The 17,886-nt window shown below is 35.2% G+C and overlaps 2 protein-coding genes across 2 annotated transcripts in view; both read left to right on the forward strand.

Moving 5' to 3' along the window:
* Nucleotides 1-6,856, forward strand: part of LOC106176738 (3'-5' exoribonuclease HELZ2-like) — a 64,217-nt gene extending 57,361 nt beyond the window's left edge. The window contains exons 26-34 of the mRNA XM_086994172.1: nt 24-124; nt 1,006-1,152; nt 1,717-1,851; nt 2,044-2,558; nt 2,795-2,935; nt 3,642-3,872; nt 4,212-4,368; nt 6,191-6,358; nt 6,738-6,856. Coding sequence (XP_086850298.1) covers nt 24-124; nt 1,006-1,152; nt 1,717-1,851; nt 2,044-2,558; nt 2,795-2,935; nt 3,642-3,872; nt 4,212-4,368; nt 6,191-6,358; nt 6,738-6,856 — 1,714 coding nt within the window. The remainder of the gene's footprint in view (nt 1-23; nt 125-1,005; nt 1,153-1,716; nt 1,852-2,043; nt 2,559-2,794; nt 2,936-3,641; nt 3,873-4,211; nt 4,369-6,190; nt 6,359-6,737) is intronic.
* A 429-nt stretch (nt 6,857-7,285) lies between these two features.
* On the forward strand, nt 7,286-17,876 carry LOC147760332 (uncharacterized). Its single transcript, XM_086993961.1, has 6 exons — nt 7,286-7,453; nt 8,858-9,537; nt 12,325-12,507; nt 12,723-12,911; nt 13,361-14,371; nt 14,866-17,876. Exons 1-6 carry the CDS (start codon nt 7,312-7,314, stop codon nt 15,295-15,297), a joined length of 2,637 nt encoding a protein of 878 aa, XP_086850087.1. The 5' UTR covers nt 7,286-7,311; the 3' UTR covers nt 15,298-17,876.
* The last annotated feature ends 10 nt before the right edge of the window (nt 17,877-17,886 follow it).

Below are 17,886 nucleotides of genomic sequence, written 5' to 3' on the forward strand. Positions count from 1 at the left end.
TTATTGTTGTTTTATGTTTTAAGACGCATGGAAGGAGCTGTGCATGAATTGGCCAAAGCCACGGATCTTGCCCAGAGCATAGCCATTGGAAACCTATTACCTGAAGATTCTAAACCGGAAGCTTGTAAGCCTCATTCATGAATACATACACCAACATTAATTTATACAGCAAAAATACTTCAGAATAATCTTGGAAATTTATACACATTTCCTTTCATAATACTAATGAAATATGTGCAATTTGGGGACTACCTTTTCAGGATACTGTAAGGGTTTGCCAAAAATTTGGAATCCTTATCTGCTGCCTTGCATAAATTCTTACAGATAACAGATAAATCTTCAGTGTTCAGTAACTAAATTAATAAGCATTTACACACGTCATCTTACAGTTGGCATCATAATTGCAATTTTGGGGTAAAATTGGAAGAATTGGTTTCTCAAATATCTGAGCACTTAAGAATACTGTTTGAATGCCAATTAAATGATACCATTTTGTACTCCAAAACTTTTCTTAAAACCCTCAGTTCAGATTTTACCATTGATAAAACAAAATAATGCCCTGGCTTAATGAAAATCTGTAATCAGGGGCTCATAACTCCATAACAAAAGCATTTAAACCAGAATGATGGCATGGTATTGAAGCCCATGCACTTGCTGTCAACTCTGCCAATGTTACCGATAAAATCTTTTTTTAAGGATGAAGTTAAGCCCCATGCCAATTGCTTCAAAAAAGGAAAGTGCAAAATCGATTATCAAAGCTTTGAGTTTCCTATGCTTATAAATTGCATAGAGAAAGATAAACATTGATATTATATGCTTGAGGGAGGATATTTATTGCTTTAAATCGGCACAAAGTTAGAAGCATTATCAAATAATTAGATGCAGGAAAAACCTCATTTTTGGTATCTGGATGGTAATAAACCCTTTCATTGCCCTTAAGAGAATTAATTAAATTTGAGACTTATGTGATGTATTATGTTTTTTATTTCAATTTCACTTTTTCAGTGACTGAGCAAAGCATGGAGGAGTTCATAGACAGAGAAAATAATTTTTTGAGAAGATATACATATTTACCTGGCTTCAATGAAAACCAGAGAAAAGCTGTATGCCAAGCTCTCTCAAGGCCTTTTACACTTATTCAGGGCCCTCCAGGTGTGTTCTCTTTGCGAAATTATCTATAGTAATTACAGTCACTGTGGTGCTTTCTTTAAAGCTACAACTGACATCAGTGTTATTTGAACTTAATTATTTCTAGTTTTCATGAAACAAGGGCCTTCAACTCTTGGGGGATTAATGATAAGGTTTGCTTTTCTGGGTGTTGGATTCTGGTGTGAAATCATCGTGCATGTGACAAAATGGTAGATGCTGACCGAAATGTCATGATTAACTTAATTATTATTTAGTCTCTAAGAAAAGAATAATTCTGTTTTATATTATTTAGCAAAAATCAGAGCCTTTACATGTGGCATGCGGGATGCATATATGTAGTCGAGTTCAAGTAATGTCTGTTCTTAGGTGGTTATAGTAGAAACAGTGCATTTATAACAGAGCTGAAGATATTCTATACGTTAATTTAGAAAAATTTAAATGGATGGGTAGATTAAAGATAGAATAAAAGTTCTGTGAATAACAATTTACTTAAGAAATATGGCTAGCTTTTAACAGAATGGGGATAAATATGAATATAATAATAAGCTTAACTTATCTTGGATGCAGGTACAGGGAAATCGTTGACAGGGATACGGATTGTATATCTTTTTGTGAAGTGGAATGAGGCAACAAGAAGTGGGTCGGACCTAAAGCAAGTACTCTATTGTGGACCATCAAATAAATCTGTGGATGTGGTAACAGGTGCATTTATAAAAAGACACATTCTTTCCAGATAAAGAAGTGGATCTTTGTACAACTTTTTGACACTACAGGTATTGTCTCTGATGAAATGTTTCTTTATGCAAAGTTTTTAGGGAAAATTCAATTGATAACTTTGATATTTTAGTCTGTTTGATTTTAAGAGATATACCAAAATTGTTTGTGGCACTTTAGGTTTGCTGAAGAAGAGGTTCAACCCAAGGCTGCACAATAAAGATGATCAACGACCGTCAGTTTGCCCAAAGATTGTCAGAGTATATGGAGAAAATGTTGTTCAACGAGAATTTCCTGTCCCTCTGGAACAAACAAACAAAAGCGAAAGATCTACAGATTCCATGCAGCATTCGGAACATAGTGATGTTGCTCTTCACCACATAATAAGGCACCATACCAACCCATATGCAAAACAAATAAAAAAATATGATGCTGAATTTGGTAAATATTTCAAAAATCCAAAGAATTTTGATGCAAAAAGACTTGAAAATGATATAAGGAGATATAGAGATTTGGTGAGCAAAGCAGAGGAGCATGAACTTCGCCACCATGATGTGGTGCTTTGCACATGCTCAGTGAGCTCAAGCTCAAGAGTGGTCACAGTAACCAACTTTGAACAGTGTATAGTGGACGAGTGTGGAATGTGCATAGAAGCTGATAGCCTCATCCCAATAGTTTCTTCAAGAGCGAGACAGGTAATAAATAATGATCAAATAATAGTAAAGAAAATTCTAATGTAATGTTTCCCATTGAAATCTTGTTGCTTTCCACCTTAAAAAATGATTGAACAGTGTAAGAATATTATTTTAGAAAGGCAGAATTTGAAAAATAACATGTAAAATTAAAGATGGAATTATCAAAAATGTAAAAAGAATATGTCTTTAATTTCAATTTTGTTAAATCCCTTAAAATTTGGCTATTCATCCCAAAGGTGGTGCTTATTGGAGATCACAAGCAACTGCGACCAATTGTCTTGAGCCAAGCAGCAAGAGATCTTAGGCTTGAGACTTCTTTGTTTGAGCGTTATGCAAATGAGGGCAGGGCCATCATGCTGGACATCCAGTATCGTATGGTAAGGGCTATTAAAAATATTTCTAAACCATAGAAATTTTTTCATTATTTTGATATGTTTGCTCTACTTTCAGGGATGTTCCTTGGTCAAAATCTGTTTGGGCCATTTTGGCCCACTTTGTCAAAAAAGTGGTCCATTTTTATTAAAAAATGCCTGCCATGAATTACATAGTGACTATTTATTTTATTTCAGTATTTTATATGATTAAAAACACTGAAAAAAGCTTGATGTTACCACTCTGAAGTTCTTAATGATTGTAATACGTGGAAAATCTTCAAAAATTAACAATTGTACTGTCCAAATAATTGTACTGAATGGAAAAATCTTTCAAAATCAATACTTGTGCTGTGCCAAATAATTGCACTGCATGGAAAAGGTTTGCAATGCCCATATTTATTGTGTTAAAAAAGCCCTTGCTTTGAAAAGATTTTTTTTTCAAAATATTTGCATTCTTTTTAACCTGAAAATAATTAAGCACTAATCTAAACTGAGAGAAGCCCATCTTACATATATCTGTATTTACATAAAATCTATCAAGCAACTTTATAACATCACTAAAATGAGTTGGCTTATCTGTTAATGAATTTATATTTATTTTTTTATTTATTTATTTATTTATTTATTTGTTTATTTTTTGCAGTAGAAGAATGTTAAAAAATGTATTTAAGCTGCAGATTTGAGTTATTTCATATATGTATTTTTTCAGCATAGAGACATAGTTGAGTTTCCTTCTCAAGAGTTTTATTCTGGAAAGTTAAAGACTGGACATAGTCAGGAAATGTATGAAGATGAAGAAAAGAGTCTTGGCAGATATGTCTGGCAAGGAAGCAAAAGGTACAGGTTTTGCCATGTGGAGGGGAAGGAAGAGACTTTAGTTGTTGAAACCCCAGATGGCGGAGAACAGTCGAAAAGAAATGAGGAAGAACTTGAGCATGTGGTAAATTTTATTTCAGACTTCATTAGGCTTGTAGAAAAAAATGTTCACCAAAAATACACTGTCGATGAAAAAAATTCCTTGAACTAGCTTTTCACTTAGTTTAAAACAAAAGATAAATTAATATGTTTGTCAGTCAAATTGTAATAGAAAGCTAAGGCTTAAAGACAGACATGCCTATTATTGATACAGTAACTAAATAAGATGTTCAGTCTTTTGAAATTTGTGCAAGCACTTTTTGAATACTTGCATAACTTTTTGTATTTCAGTCATTTTCTTGTTTTTAAACAAAATTCAAATGGTATAGTAATTTGTTTTTATATGGCTTGCTCTATTTCTAAGGTCAGATTATACAGAACATTTGTGAAAGGGTTCAATATATCAAAGAAGAGGGTGATAGTATTGTCCCAGTACAGAGCTCAGGTGTCTCGTGTGCAGGAAGTTCTTAGTGACGAGTTTGGCCGTGGAGTGAATGTCAGCACAGTGGTTCAAAGTCAGGGTATGTATTGTGATGATGACATTGATGAGTTACATATGATGTCTTTGATAACTGAAGGTATAACTTTAAGCTCACCATGAGGAACAGTAATGACTCCATCTTTTCAATGGGCAATTGCAATTTTGTTGCAACGACTCAATAGGAATGCTCTAATTTTAAGAAATTTTGACAAAACAGGGGCGGATTCAGAGATATTTTCTGATAGTCTTCCAAATGATCTTTGTTGCTTAATTCTTCATTTTTGACCATATTCCGACAGAAAAAATTAGATACTTGTCAATGTAAACTTGAAAATCTGACCGTTTTCTGGAAAGCCCAGAAGATGACCTAAAAACGCCCCTGTAAAAAATACAGCATCTGTAAAATTCACAATTTTCCTCTATTGAAAAGATCAAGTCATTACCATACATGTGATGTATATGACAACAGTAAGGGAGTATTCTGATTCAGACATTGTACCAGCAGGATCAATTCAACTTTGTGGGGATTCTGGCTGAAGTGCAGACAGTGTAATCAGCTCAATTGTCTGGCATGCTCTCTCAAGCAGTGAGTTACATACAATGTCTATGATAACAGTATGGTATTGCTTTAAGCTCACCATGAGTTAGGTATTATATGTGTGATAACAGTAAGGTATAGCTGGAAGCTCACCATTAGTTATGTACAATGTATGTGATAAGTGTAAGGTATAGCAATGAACTCGCCATGAATTGCATATAATGTATATAACTGGGTTCCCATACCTAGATCAATCTAACAAGATCAATCCATCTCTCCAGGGGATTTCTCATTAAATTGTTTTTAGTTAAAGCTGCTTAGATGTCTGAAGCTGCTAAACGATAATTAATTACCCCCTAGCAGCTTCAGTAGGCATGACAGACATCTTAGCTGTTAAAGTTGATGCAATTTAGCAAGAATCCCCTTGGAGATAGATTGATCCACAGTTAGTATGAGAGGGTCTGGGAATGTTCCCTATGGCCACATTAATTTTTAGATAGGAAACTAAAATGTGGCTTTGAGATAATCCAGATAAGGGGTTAAGAGTGTGATTGTTCACATTTTTTTTAAAGTAAACTATTGCAAGAAAACTAACTTTACTTGGAAAGGAGACTATAGCAGACATGCTGAAACCGTCAGTCTGATTGGTCATGACCGGTAAAATTTGTACGGCCTGTTAAAAATTGGAAATGGTGGGCCCATACAACCAGTAAGAGTTTTCACAGCCACCATTTTGAATTTACAGTCATCATTCGACATACTTCACTAATTAAATTATATAAAGCCCAAAGCATTTTTCCCTTCCATTTCAAACTGACCACATTCACAAACAAAGTAAGCTACCTAATTGTAGTCTCCGTTTCAAACAAATAAGGTGATTTTCAGTCCGGCAAATTTTTCATTACTGCCGGTCCAAATGTCGGGCCATTCTGAAAAGTTTTCCGGATGTCTGCTATAGACAAAAGCACTGCCTTCCAGCAAGTTGTGTTGTACTTGAGCAAAGAGAGGCATAGAATTTTAAGTGTGTTATCCAACTTATGACCTGTCCTAAACCTAGTTAGGTTTGACTCGAAATGTTTGTCACTACAACTTAATAGGTCTAGTGTAGAATGAATGTTGTAAGCATGTCCCACTTGTAAGTTCAAATGTGGCTGGTGGTACCTTCTTAGTAGGCAATATTCCCTTTCCATGCCTTAAAGGTTTTCTATATGGGATTTACCCACCAAATGAATAATGTAGACAAAGATAAGCTGACACTGAGAAAAATTCAAACATACATAGTATAACTTTAAACAGTTTCAAGAGAAGTTTTGTCATTTTGCAGGAGGAGAGTGGGACATTGTGATATTTACTACAGTGCGTTCCTTGCCCCAGTACCAGATAATCAAAAATCCAACACAGGGATGGTGCCGAAAGAGCTTGGGCTTTATAACAGATGAACATCAAATTAATGTCGCACTTACAAGAGCCCGCAAAGGACTGATCATCATTGGTAACAATTTTTGTAATAAATTTTGTCAAAAAATAGATCCTAATTTAGGTTAGATAGTGAGTTTATGAGTAATTGTCATCTTATTCCAAAATGTTCAAGGTAACTTTTTAAAGAAGTGCATGCATGTTAAGAAAAGCTTGCTGAAATTGTTGTATTGATGCAATTTTATGCACAAAATTATACATGTCAAAAATATTTTTGTTTATGTATTTAAAAATTACTATTCAAGCATTCTTTCAAAATATTGTTTGCCAGTTTTGTTCAAATTGAAAAATTTCCTCATACGAGTGCCATTAATGTAGGATTGATAGTTTAAAAAAATGATTTAGAAAAGACACACTGTAAAATTAAAGACATAATATACACTTTTCCGTTATAGGAAACAAGAATTTGTTAGGTTGTCATCCCGTGTGGAATAGGCTGTTACAGCATTACAATGATCAGAATGCTGTTGTCAATGCTGAAGATTTTTTGCGAGGTGGAATAAAAAGCAAGTAGACATTTTATACTTAAATTATAATGGAAAATTAAAGTGAATTAACATATATGTTTAATTGAATAGAGAGATAAAACTGTTGTGAGGTATCAGAATTTTTCTTTCCTAACTAGTTACCAAGAGATTTGGAGAATTATGCCCCCTGTCATCATAATTAAAACAAAATAGAGATAGAGATAATTGAATAAAGTGTTTGAGCTTTTGATTTCCCCATACTCCTTTTACATTCCTAATGCACTTGATATGTCTTGTTAGCAAAATTTCCTTGTATTGGACTCATACAAAAGAAAGTAACTGAAGAAGCCCTACTGGTGACTTGATTTGATAATTTGCATATCAAATATTTCTCAATATAGACACAGAGAAAGAGATCCTACCTGCAGAAAAAGTAATTCATACACAATTTTTCATATGAATGCTTTTAGGTACTGAGTTCTACAAAAATTTAGCACCCAGGATGCAAAGACAACTTGATGTGGGAACATTTTACCAGGATGATGGTTTTTATGATGAGAGTGGTTTCAAGGAAGAGAGTGAGGAAGAGGAGGACAGTACACCCATTGGGGATGAAGAAATTCAGTGGATTGACATACAAACAGGTGCAGTAACTGTAATTATACATGGTGGAATCCTGTCTTTATGTGACACATGTGGAGTGTCGTATACAAGAACTGAACTGAATTTTCCTTTTACTTAAATTACTTTAAATGTTCTTCATGCTTTAACTGTTGTTTTGTTGCATTTTGCAGATTTTGTACAGATACAATTTGACAGGAAAATATTTTTTTGCTAAAAATGATTCCATAAATTCCATATACAGGGTTGGAAACTCCTCCTAAAATTCAACCAGACAGCAGGACAGGTTACTCTTGAAAGTTACCTGTCCTACCATAAACCAGCCTGTCCTCATAAAATCGACAGAACTATGATAATACAGTGCATGTATGACTAAATTTAATAATTCAAGACATTTTTAATGTTGTTTTCTTTCAAACTTCATAAATAAAAGTCATAATACCAGTGCTGTCTTGATACGAAAGAATCAAATTTATTTTTATATTCAGTTATGGTCTGTCCCCCCACCCATACATCATGGATTCCAAAAAATAAATAAATAAATAAATAAATAAATAAATAAATAAATAAATAAAAATAAAAAAACAAAAAATGAATAAGTAAATTAAAAATAATAATAATAAATATATATATGCACCTTACCAAATATCTATTAAAACAAAATTATAGCAAAACCATTTGACAGAAACAAAATGCACAATAGTCAATACAGTCAGTACCGAAGAACAAGCATTTTAACTGAAGTATCTACATCATTTTCATGAAAGGAGCATTAAAATTCAAAACTATCAAATCATTGGCATGGTAAGCAGTAGCAACTGCAAGTAAAACAGTATCAGTTTGGTGAATAAAATTGGTGAATGTCAACTGCAAGTCACAGTGCCTGTCCTGGTATATGAAAACCTCACTTGACCAAAGGTCAAGTTATTCTGTTTGGATTGTTTTAACTCTTCAAAATGTTAATTAAAAAATCCTGCATTTACTGATGAGATTTTTGCTAAATGAATTCCTTTAATCATCTCCACCAGATTCTCTCTTCCATGTCTGAAAAATCTGACTCGTTGTCAGAGTCAACAGATTTTGATGGCTGCTCACTTGAACACTAGTGCCTTCCTTTTACCCTGCTCCACATCAACAATAATCAACAGCAGATTTGGGCTTGCATCTTTCCATGAAAGTTGGTCTTCTTCTTGCCCCAGTGCAAAACTGAGTTATTGCTGGTTTGGGGTCTAATTCTTTCACGCTCAGATCTACTGATGACTTCAAAGTGCGGCCCGACCACAGGACAGTCTCCAAATTATTTTTACCCGTCCTTCATGAAATTAGACCATCAAGGACATTGGGACGGGCAGTTATTTCCAACTCTGCCATATATATAGATAGATAGATATATATATATATGATTAAATTTTTTTGAAATGTTGCAGGCAACAGACTAAGCGTTGTCCCACAAGAGAAAAGAATGCCAGAATCCTTGGCATCGCCCCAGATGACAGCCGATGCCTCAGAAAGCAATAAGCAGATAGATGTGCTGAAAGATACATATTTGAGGAGGTTCTCCATCACTCCAGAAGGTGGACATGTTGATCTGAAAGAAGTTGGAGTATTCCTCTTAGTGCCTCCGGGAGCCCTGGCTGAAACAACAGAAATGTTCATTGGTATTAGTTGGAGAGAAGAAGACATGCTGCCGTTGCCATCGTGCCAGACTAGAGCAAGTCCAGTTGTTGTCTGTGGCCCACATGGCCTGACATTCAGAAAACCAGTTTTCCTGTCATTTTATCACTGCATATCAGGCACACGCCACAGAAAGATGGGAAGGAGCTGTCCCGAAAATTTGACTCGGGACATCAGAATGAGCAATCCGTTTTACATATGGCAGTCTCAAACTCATTTACATGAAACCTGCCGATGGAAAGTATTGAGCAGTGATTCTGTTGTGTTGACAAATACCAAGTGTATCATGATGATGCAACAGTTTTGCAAACACACTTTGTCATGTGACAGTAAACGCCTTTGTGCTTTGGTGTTTGGGTCATTTAAGCCTCAACATGTCACCCTGCTGAAACTGAAGGTGTACTGTGTAAATGACACCCCAGATGAAATAAAGGTAAAACTCCCATTTTTTCCAAAAGAGTTTTTTTGTACAGACATACAGACACAACGTGTTATAGCATATGTGTACAATGTACTGGCCATTACCTTTACCTGTTGTTGTCATTGTGCCTTTTCTACTGGCAATGCAGTAAATGGATAACTGACATGCACCTTAATCATCAAAGAAAAAAAAATCACGATACATGAAAAACAATATGCATTATTGTACCACCAGCGTTAGCGCTGGCGGTACACATGGTTTCGGTCCCGTCCGGTCCGTTCCGCCGGCTCCGTTGGCTCCGCCGGCTCCGCCGCCATGTTACCGTTACCGCTTCTCCTCCTAGACGGTAAGGGCCCCTGTACCCATCTCATGGATTTAGGTCACCTATAATCTCAACTCGTTCCACGTAAAATTTGGGCTTTGTCGGTATTGGGGTCTGGGTGTGGCACTCATTGCAATGCACCCTTGTCTAAAAATGGCAAAATTAAATGCTAATTATCTACCCTACGGAAGGAGTTACGGGAAAAATTTCTATAGACGGCTTTCCAAAAGCCATATGTGTAGATTTCAAATATACCCTCGGATTTGACCTTTGACCTTTACTTCAAGGTCAAATGGGCCAAAATATTCAAAAAAAAGAAATTTTTTACGGAAAAAAAATTTTTTGCCCTGCTATTCAGACACTACACAGACTTAACCAATAATATTATTGGAAAGTGTTACCCTTCAGGTCATCTTTCATCTCCATGAATTTGGGGTCAATCGGTGCATTTTCACGGGAGTAGCGGCCATAAGATACCGAAACTGAAAACTGTCTCTAATTCGGGAACCGTTAATGCTAGAGACCCATTCTGTTTTCCATTTTGTAGAGCATGTAAAGCCCAACACTGGAGGTGGTCTCGGTTTTTTTGTATTCCATACGGTTTTCGAGTTACGCTGTATCAAAAAGTACATATTGGTGGTAAAAGCAAAATGTGCAGTACGGTAATGGATAATAAATTTTGAACTCTGGAAAAATAAAACATAAGGCTGGGCAAAGCAGACAACTTGTGTTCAAAAATGACATTATTTCATCAAATTTGAACTTCTGAAACTTCAGAGCACCTCTTATTTCAAGAATGTTGACCAAAATGACATTTTCTTTATTTTAATTAATTTTTTCTGTACAAAATTTAAGGCACATTATGGTAACTCCAAAATTATAACATTTAGTCCCTTATATCTCCAAAACTGGCAGAGATAGGTCCGTAGTTACTATTGAATTTGAATAGGAAGTCATATACTGGCAATCTTACTGTGACCTTGAAATTGACCTTTGACCTACTTTACACCATGAACTGAACTTTGCAAATTTTGCTTTCCTTTTATCTCCAAAACTGGCAGAGATAGGTCCATAGTTACTATTGAACTTGAATAGGAAGTCATATACTGGCAATCTAAGTGTGACCTTAAAATTGACCTTTGACCCACTTTACACCATGAACTGAACTTTGCAAATTTTGCTTTCCTTTTATCTCCAAAACTGGCAGAGATAGGTCCATAGTTACTATTGAACTTGAATAGGAAGTCATATACTGGCAATCTAAATGTGACCTTAAAATTGACCTTTGACCTACTTTTCACCATAAACTGAACTTTGCAAATTTTGCTTTCCTTTTATCTCCAAAACTGGCAGAGATAGGTCCATAATTACTATTGAACTTGAATAGAAAGTCATATACTGGCAATCTAAATGTGACCTTGAAATTGACCTTTGACCTACTTTTCACCATGAACTGAATTTTGCAAATTTTGCTTCCCTTTTATCTCCAAAACTGGCAGAGATAGGTCCATAGTTACTATTGAACTTGAATAGGAAGTCCTATACTGGCAATCTAAGTGTGACCTTGAAATTGACTTTTGACCTACTTTTTATCATGAACTGAACTCTGCTAATTTCTTTCTCTTTTAACTTCAAACTTGACAGAGATAGGTCCATAGTTACTCTTGAACTTGAATAGGAAGTCATATACTGGCAATCTAAGTGTGACCTTGAAATTGACTTTTGACCTACTTTTTATCATGAACTGAATTTTGCAAATTTTGCTTCCCTTTTATCTCCAAAACTGGCAGAGATAGGTCCATAGTTACTATTGAACTTGAATAGGAAGTCCTATACTGGCAATCTAAGTGTGACCTTGAAATTGACTTTTGACCTACTTTTTATCATGAACTGAACTCTGCTAATTTCTTTCTCTTTTAACTTCAAACTTGACAGAGATAGGTCCATAGTTACTCTTGAACTTGAATAGGAAGTCATATACTGGCAATTTACTGTGACCTTGAAATTGACCCTTGACCTACCTTACGAAGAACTAAAATTTGATTGTACCATATATTTTTTTGCAATAGTTTAAAAATTCTTGTTGATTGCATTTTTACAGCTTGTCAAGCACAAAACTGGTGGCTGTGTCCCTTATTTTGTGTATGTGGGGGTCTATACGAATGCGCTTGCTCCAGCTGGTGGTACAATATTCGGAGGCGGTATCGCCTCTCTGATCCTCTAGTTATCTTAAATTTTACCTGACAATAACATATTTTATGCACTGTAATTGTAAAGCTTTTTTCTGCTATATGTCTGTACACTTGTTAACTTTGCTGTCTTGTTTGTGATAAGTTGGTATGTTTTGTGATTTATTTAATAAAAGTTATTACTAATGGCCTTTTTTGGAACGTAATTTCATTTGTTGTCATTTGTGGAAATTGGTTATGGTTTATGGTTCTTTCAGACACTTGGGTAAACTTACTTTTTTGTTTCAGAATGTCACAGCAGAAGCCAGGGAAGATTTGCAAATGGAAATGCTAGATGCAAAAAAGAAATTCAAATTCTTCACTTGTGGGTACAGTGAGAGCAGTGATGAAGAAAAAAAGTCCTATGATGTCAGTCTTTTGTTGGAGGGTTTTGAGAAAAAATGGAAGATGCATGAAGATTCTCCGCAAAAGGTTGATATTTAATGAGTTATATTCTTGTGAAATTTAGATATAAACAATAAAGACAAGGAGGCCGTTTTGTTCCAGCATGAACTTATAAAGTGATGATCATGGCAGATTGGTGAAAATACCTTATTAGTTTTAAGAATATGGAAGAAAAATAAAGATATATATATAGAGTTATTATATTGAAAAGTCTGTGAAGAAAAATCACTTTTACATTTCAGGTTATGAACTATATAAGGTTGTGTGAGAACAATGAAGAAAACATAACATTTTCCCTTTGCCCTAAGAAGAAAGAAGAAAGTCTCAATGTGTTTGTTAGTAAAATATATGTAAAACAGGAAGGAAAAGATCAGGAAGAGGATATAAAATGTATTACATCCACTGAGCTTGAAATCCACTGGTCGTTACCAGTAAGTTTGTTAGAGGAAACTACTTGAGTTATCCAAATGTGATAATGCATTATCATATTCTCCTTGGGATGTTATTTTCTTTGAATAATGTTATAGTACCAATTCAGGCCCGTAGCCGGGGGGCGGGGGGGGGGGGGGGGGGGGGGGTTCGAAACTACCGCCCCTTTTGCTGGAAAAAGGTCCACTCTGAGTAAAATTTGATCTAGGTACATGAAGTTTTTATGGAAAAAGGTCCACTTTTTCAGAAAACGAACCCCCCTTTTGAAATTGTTGGCTACGGGCCTGCAATTCATGATGTAATAGGTAGTGTTGCTCTCTTCAATAACCAGTGTTTTGTTGATTTTAATCAATTAAAATTAATAGAATCAGAATGGTTGGACCCTCCCATAATATGTTAGCCATTACTACTGCTACTTGTGTAATTATTACTGCTTATGATTTTTTTTCAGATTGGCCCCACTATGGACAATTATAATTTTACTAGTTATTCTGGTGGTCTGGAAAGTGTAAGGCCTGCCCCAATATTGCCAGGTGGTGAGATGCAGAGGCATGGTGGCAACCACTTCCAATCAATACCAAACCAGTTTTATAACCCGCAAGGCCAATACCAACAGTTTCAGCCAGGATTTCAACCCAATATTGGCAACCAGCAGGATGACTTCCAGTCTCAGACAGCAGGGGAGATGGTTGCACAAGGCCAATTCCAACAAAATCTACCAACACTACAACCTTACTTTGGCAACCAGAGGTTTCGACAAGGCAACTTCCAGTCTCAGACAGTATATCATAGGCCAACTGGACCAAATCAATGGTATCCCCAACAAGGACAATCCCATCATCGTGGACTACCACAGGGACCAGTCACTGATTGGGAACAGCAAGGTGATGTCAGCTGTGAAACTAGTAGGAAATCAGTTCACGAGTCTCCACCTTTACCCCCACAGCGGGTCCACATGGCTGCTGGGGATCAAGACAGTGGTGTTACTGACCCTTATGCCATTACAACAGTGGAAAACTCAGTGCCTCACAACCAGGCTCATGGGGGTAATCAGTTAGGTGGGTTGCCTACAGTAATGCAAGGGATTGTAGGACAGATCCTCCCTAATACAGGCAACACAAATATTACAGTCAATTATCAGGTTAACAACCTTTATAGCACAGACAAGGAATCCATGCCACATATGAAAAAGGAAGATGTGACAAATTCATTCCGTAAGCATGTCCCTTCAGATGTGATAAAACAACTAAAGGAGGCACTTACTCAAAGAGATGTATGGGACCAAGTGAAGAAGATGTATGGTATTTCAGATGAAAATTCATGCCCTCTGGATGTTGTGGATTATTTGTTGTCTCAGGTTGAGGGTTGTATTGCATCTTTCATCAATGTGCTGTTAAGGTTAAAAGAAGCCCATGCAGAGGGAGAGCAGGACATTCCACAAGATTTGATTGATAAAGTCAAGGTAATTGATTATTTGGTCAAATTAAGTAATGTCTATTATATTTTAAAATGACAATATATGTTTTGATTTCAGTAATTTTAACAATTTATTCCTTATTTTAAGTATTTTCTCTCTCTGCAGTATCTTCATTTTATCCCTCAGCCAAGTTGTTCATCTCTTCATATCCCAAGTGAAAGCAAAAGATAGATTCTGAAGCAATTGTATGAGAAAGTGAATTGGCTGTTTTGGATTTGAAGCAATTGTATGAGAAAGTGAATTGGCTGTTTTGGATCTGAAGCAATTGTATGAGAAAGTGAATTGGCTGTTTTGGATCTGAAGCAATTGTATGAGAAAGTGAATTGGCTGTTTTGGATCTGAAGCAATCGTATGAGAAAGTGAATTGGCTGTTTGGGATAATTAAGTGTTTTGTCATCTGTTATTTGTTTACTTGTACACAACATCAAGGTTTGAAGGGATATAAGTTGAAAATATGGCTTATTATATTTTTCTTCTAGGAGGGACTTATGAGTGAAATGGAGTACAAGAAACTGAGGGAGAATATGATTGACTTTGCTGAGGACCTTATTATTAATTTTGGACGAGTTTTAGATTACCTGTCTCAGTTTAATATAATGACAGGAGAGGAGATAGCAAAGCTTAAAAGCAATGCTAGGGAAAATCCACAAGGTGCCTGTAGAAATTTGTTTCAAGTACTCCTTGCCATTAGTCCTAAAAAAGAACCAATTAAATACCTGAGAGATGCATTTAGAGATTCTACACTTGAGCACCTGGCAGATGAACTAGAAGTTAGCTACCAAGATGTAGAGGATGAGTTACAGGAGCATGGTGGGGGAGGTGACCTTCCTTCTTGGCAGGAGCCATTGGCCATGGGATTGGAAGCTCCCCCCACATCAGTTATGGGCCAAAGACTTATTGCAGCACATTAAAGGTCATCTGTGCCAAAAACATTGTGGCTTCTGTTGCTTTGGGCCACTGGGGACACAGAACCTAGGCCCAGTTTGATCAATACTGGATAACATTATCCACTGGATAAAATTGTCATCCTCTTGACAATTACCCTAAGTATTGCAGCCATAATTTTTGAACACTGGATAGCAATAGCATAGGCCACCAAAAGCATCCAGCATTTGTGAAGCACATTATTCTAGGATAACTGAAAGCATGTAAATCTGATATGTTGATGTCAGTTATAAATATACATAAAACCTACTGTGCATGCTTGCACTAGCAATTAATATAAACTAATATAATGTCTGTATCTGATGCAGGCTCTTGCTGGACAGGCTTGATATTTTGACTACAATTAAGATACAGCTGCTGCTGCCGCATTTTATTATGCAATGGTGATTTGGAACAAAATATGTGTCAATGCGTGCACGCACATAAACATATGCAAACTGGCACATACATATTATTGAAGCTTTTCTAGTCAAACATATGCATGGCACATACATATATTATTGAAGTATTTCTAGTCAAACATATGTAAGCTGGCACATACATGTGCATATTATTGAAGCTTTTCTAGTCAAACATATGCATGGCACATACATATATTATTGAAGTATTTCTAGTCAAACATATGCAAGCTGGCACATACATGTGCATATTATTGAAGCTTTTCTAGTCAAACATATGCAAGCTGGCACATACAATGTCATATTATTGAAGCTTTTCTAGTCAGCTTTGTCTAATGCTATTTTAATTTGAGGTAGGTCAATTGAATTGGCTTTATGTTAATAACTATGAAGGGAGAGGGGGTGTTTGTAATTGTCACTGAGGTAACTTGCATTAATAGCTATTATGTTTTGCTGTCTGTTATGTTTGAGCATGAGGTATAGTGAACAACATGGAGTATTCTTACTGCAGGTTCACTGGGTTAATTTCTCCCTTTCACACTGCTTCCATGTTTAGGGTAAAAATTTGAAGATTTAATCTATCTTTTTGAAAACTTCATCAAACTTGAAAATGTGCCCGTTGATTAGTTCGGAAACTGTGTCACCTAATATGGCTGTGCGGGATTCGTGCATTTTAAAATATGAATAAATTTTTAAGTGACATTTTTAACCGTAGTAGAGTGAGGACAGAAGACTTTCAATACAACAACAGCGGTGGATCCAGAGTTATTTTCTGACAGTCTTCCAAATTATCTTTGTTGATTCATCCTCCATTTTTGACTGTCTTCCGACAGAAAAAAAATAGATACCTGTCAATGTAAAATTAAAAATCTGACTGTCTTCTGGAAGACCCTGAAGACGCCCTAAATCCGCCCCTGAACAATATGCCATTCTTACAACCATTGTTAAGTACTTACCAGCAATCTTTGTATTTTGTATTCCACACTAGCCCTAAGATTTATGTCTGAAGACATTTTTTTTTGTCTTTATGTGCAATTTTTGTAAAAGGGGCAAGAATTTTCTAGTGAAACTGGCATTCTTTACACTAGATGTATCTTACATGGACCAAGAGAAGTGAGAAGAAAAATTTTTTTGTAATGAAAGTAGTTTTGGCTTGAAGAGTAAGCCAAACACTTTTGTTGCTGAGTTTTTTTTCTTTCTTTTCTTTTTTTTTTTTTCGATATATTTTATTTAATCTCTTTATTGCTAGGAACAAATACTTACTGCAATGAACAACGTGATGGTGGTCTATGCTCGTTCTAATAGAAGAGATCATTTGAAATATGGAGATAGTGTGTTTTCCATATATTTAGTATTACTTAATTTTCTTCTTACATGGTCTATTTATTTCTTATGTTATAATGTTGAAAGGGATTCCAATTAGCTACTGGTACTTACAATCAGAGTAATTAAGGGGAGAGTATTACACAATCATAGTTTACTGTAATAGATCAAATGGAATGAGTGCAATATAAGCTCACAGAAACGACAAGAACAATATTTATTTCTCGACAGTAATTGTCTCCGTTTATCATTAAGCTTTTATTTATAAATTATTTGTCATTACATTTCATAGGCTGCTCTATTTTATTTTTCCTTTTTAGAATGTTTTTGATATTTTTCAGATATTACCTGGCATAATCATTGCAGAATATTGAGTTTTCAATTTGTTACAACTAATGGGAGTTTCAACATTTAAGATATTTGTCATTTAAAATATTTGAAGTATCCAATGCTTGGCAATCAAAAACATTTATTTTGATATGTAGAAGATTTATGCCTCTAAGTTTTTGTAAACAATTTGTTTAGGATAGTATTATGTTAAAATGATAACTGATGGTTACTTATTATTATAATTTTAATTGTTAACTGATGATTTTTCTGGTTATTATTTTTGTTTTATTTATTATTTTTTTCTTTATTCATTTATTTATTTTTATTATTATTATTATTATTTTTTTTTTTTTTGCGTCATTACAATGACATTAAACTCATTTGTTTACCAACTTCTGTTCTTGATTTAAATAAATATTAAATGTGAATGCATAATAATTTGTAGATTTTTCTTCAATATGAAGTTCAGGTTGGTAAGAAAAATGTCAAGGTTTTAAACCAATG

The sequence above is a fragment of the Lingula anatina genome, chromosome 8 (assembly GCF_051362555.1).
Source record: "Lingula anatina isolate TDL-2025a chromosome 8, LinAna3.0, whole genome shotgun sequence".
Taxonomy (NCBI): domain Eukaryota; kingdom Metazoa; phylum Brachiopoda; class Lingulata; order Lingulida; family Lingulidae; genus Lingula; species Lingula anatina.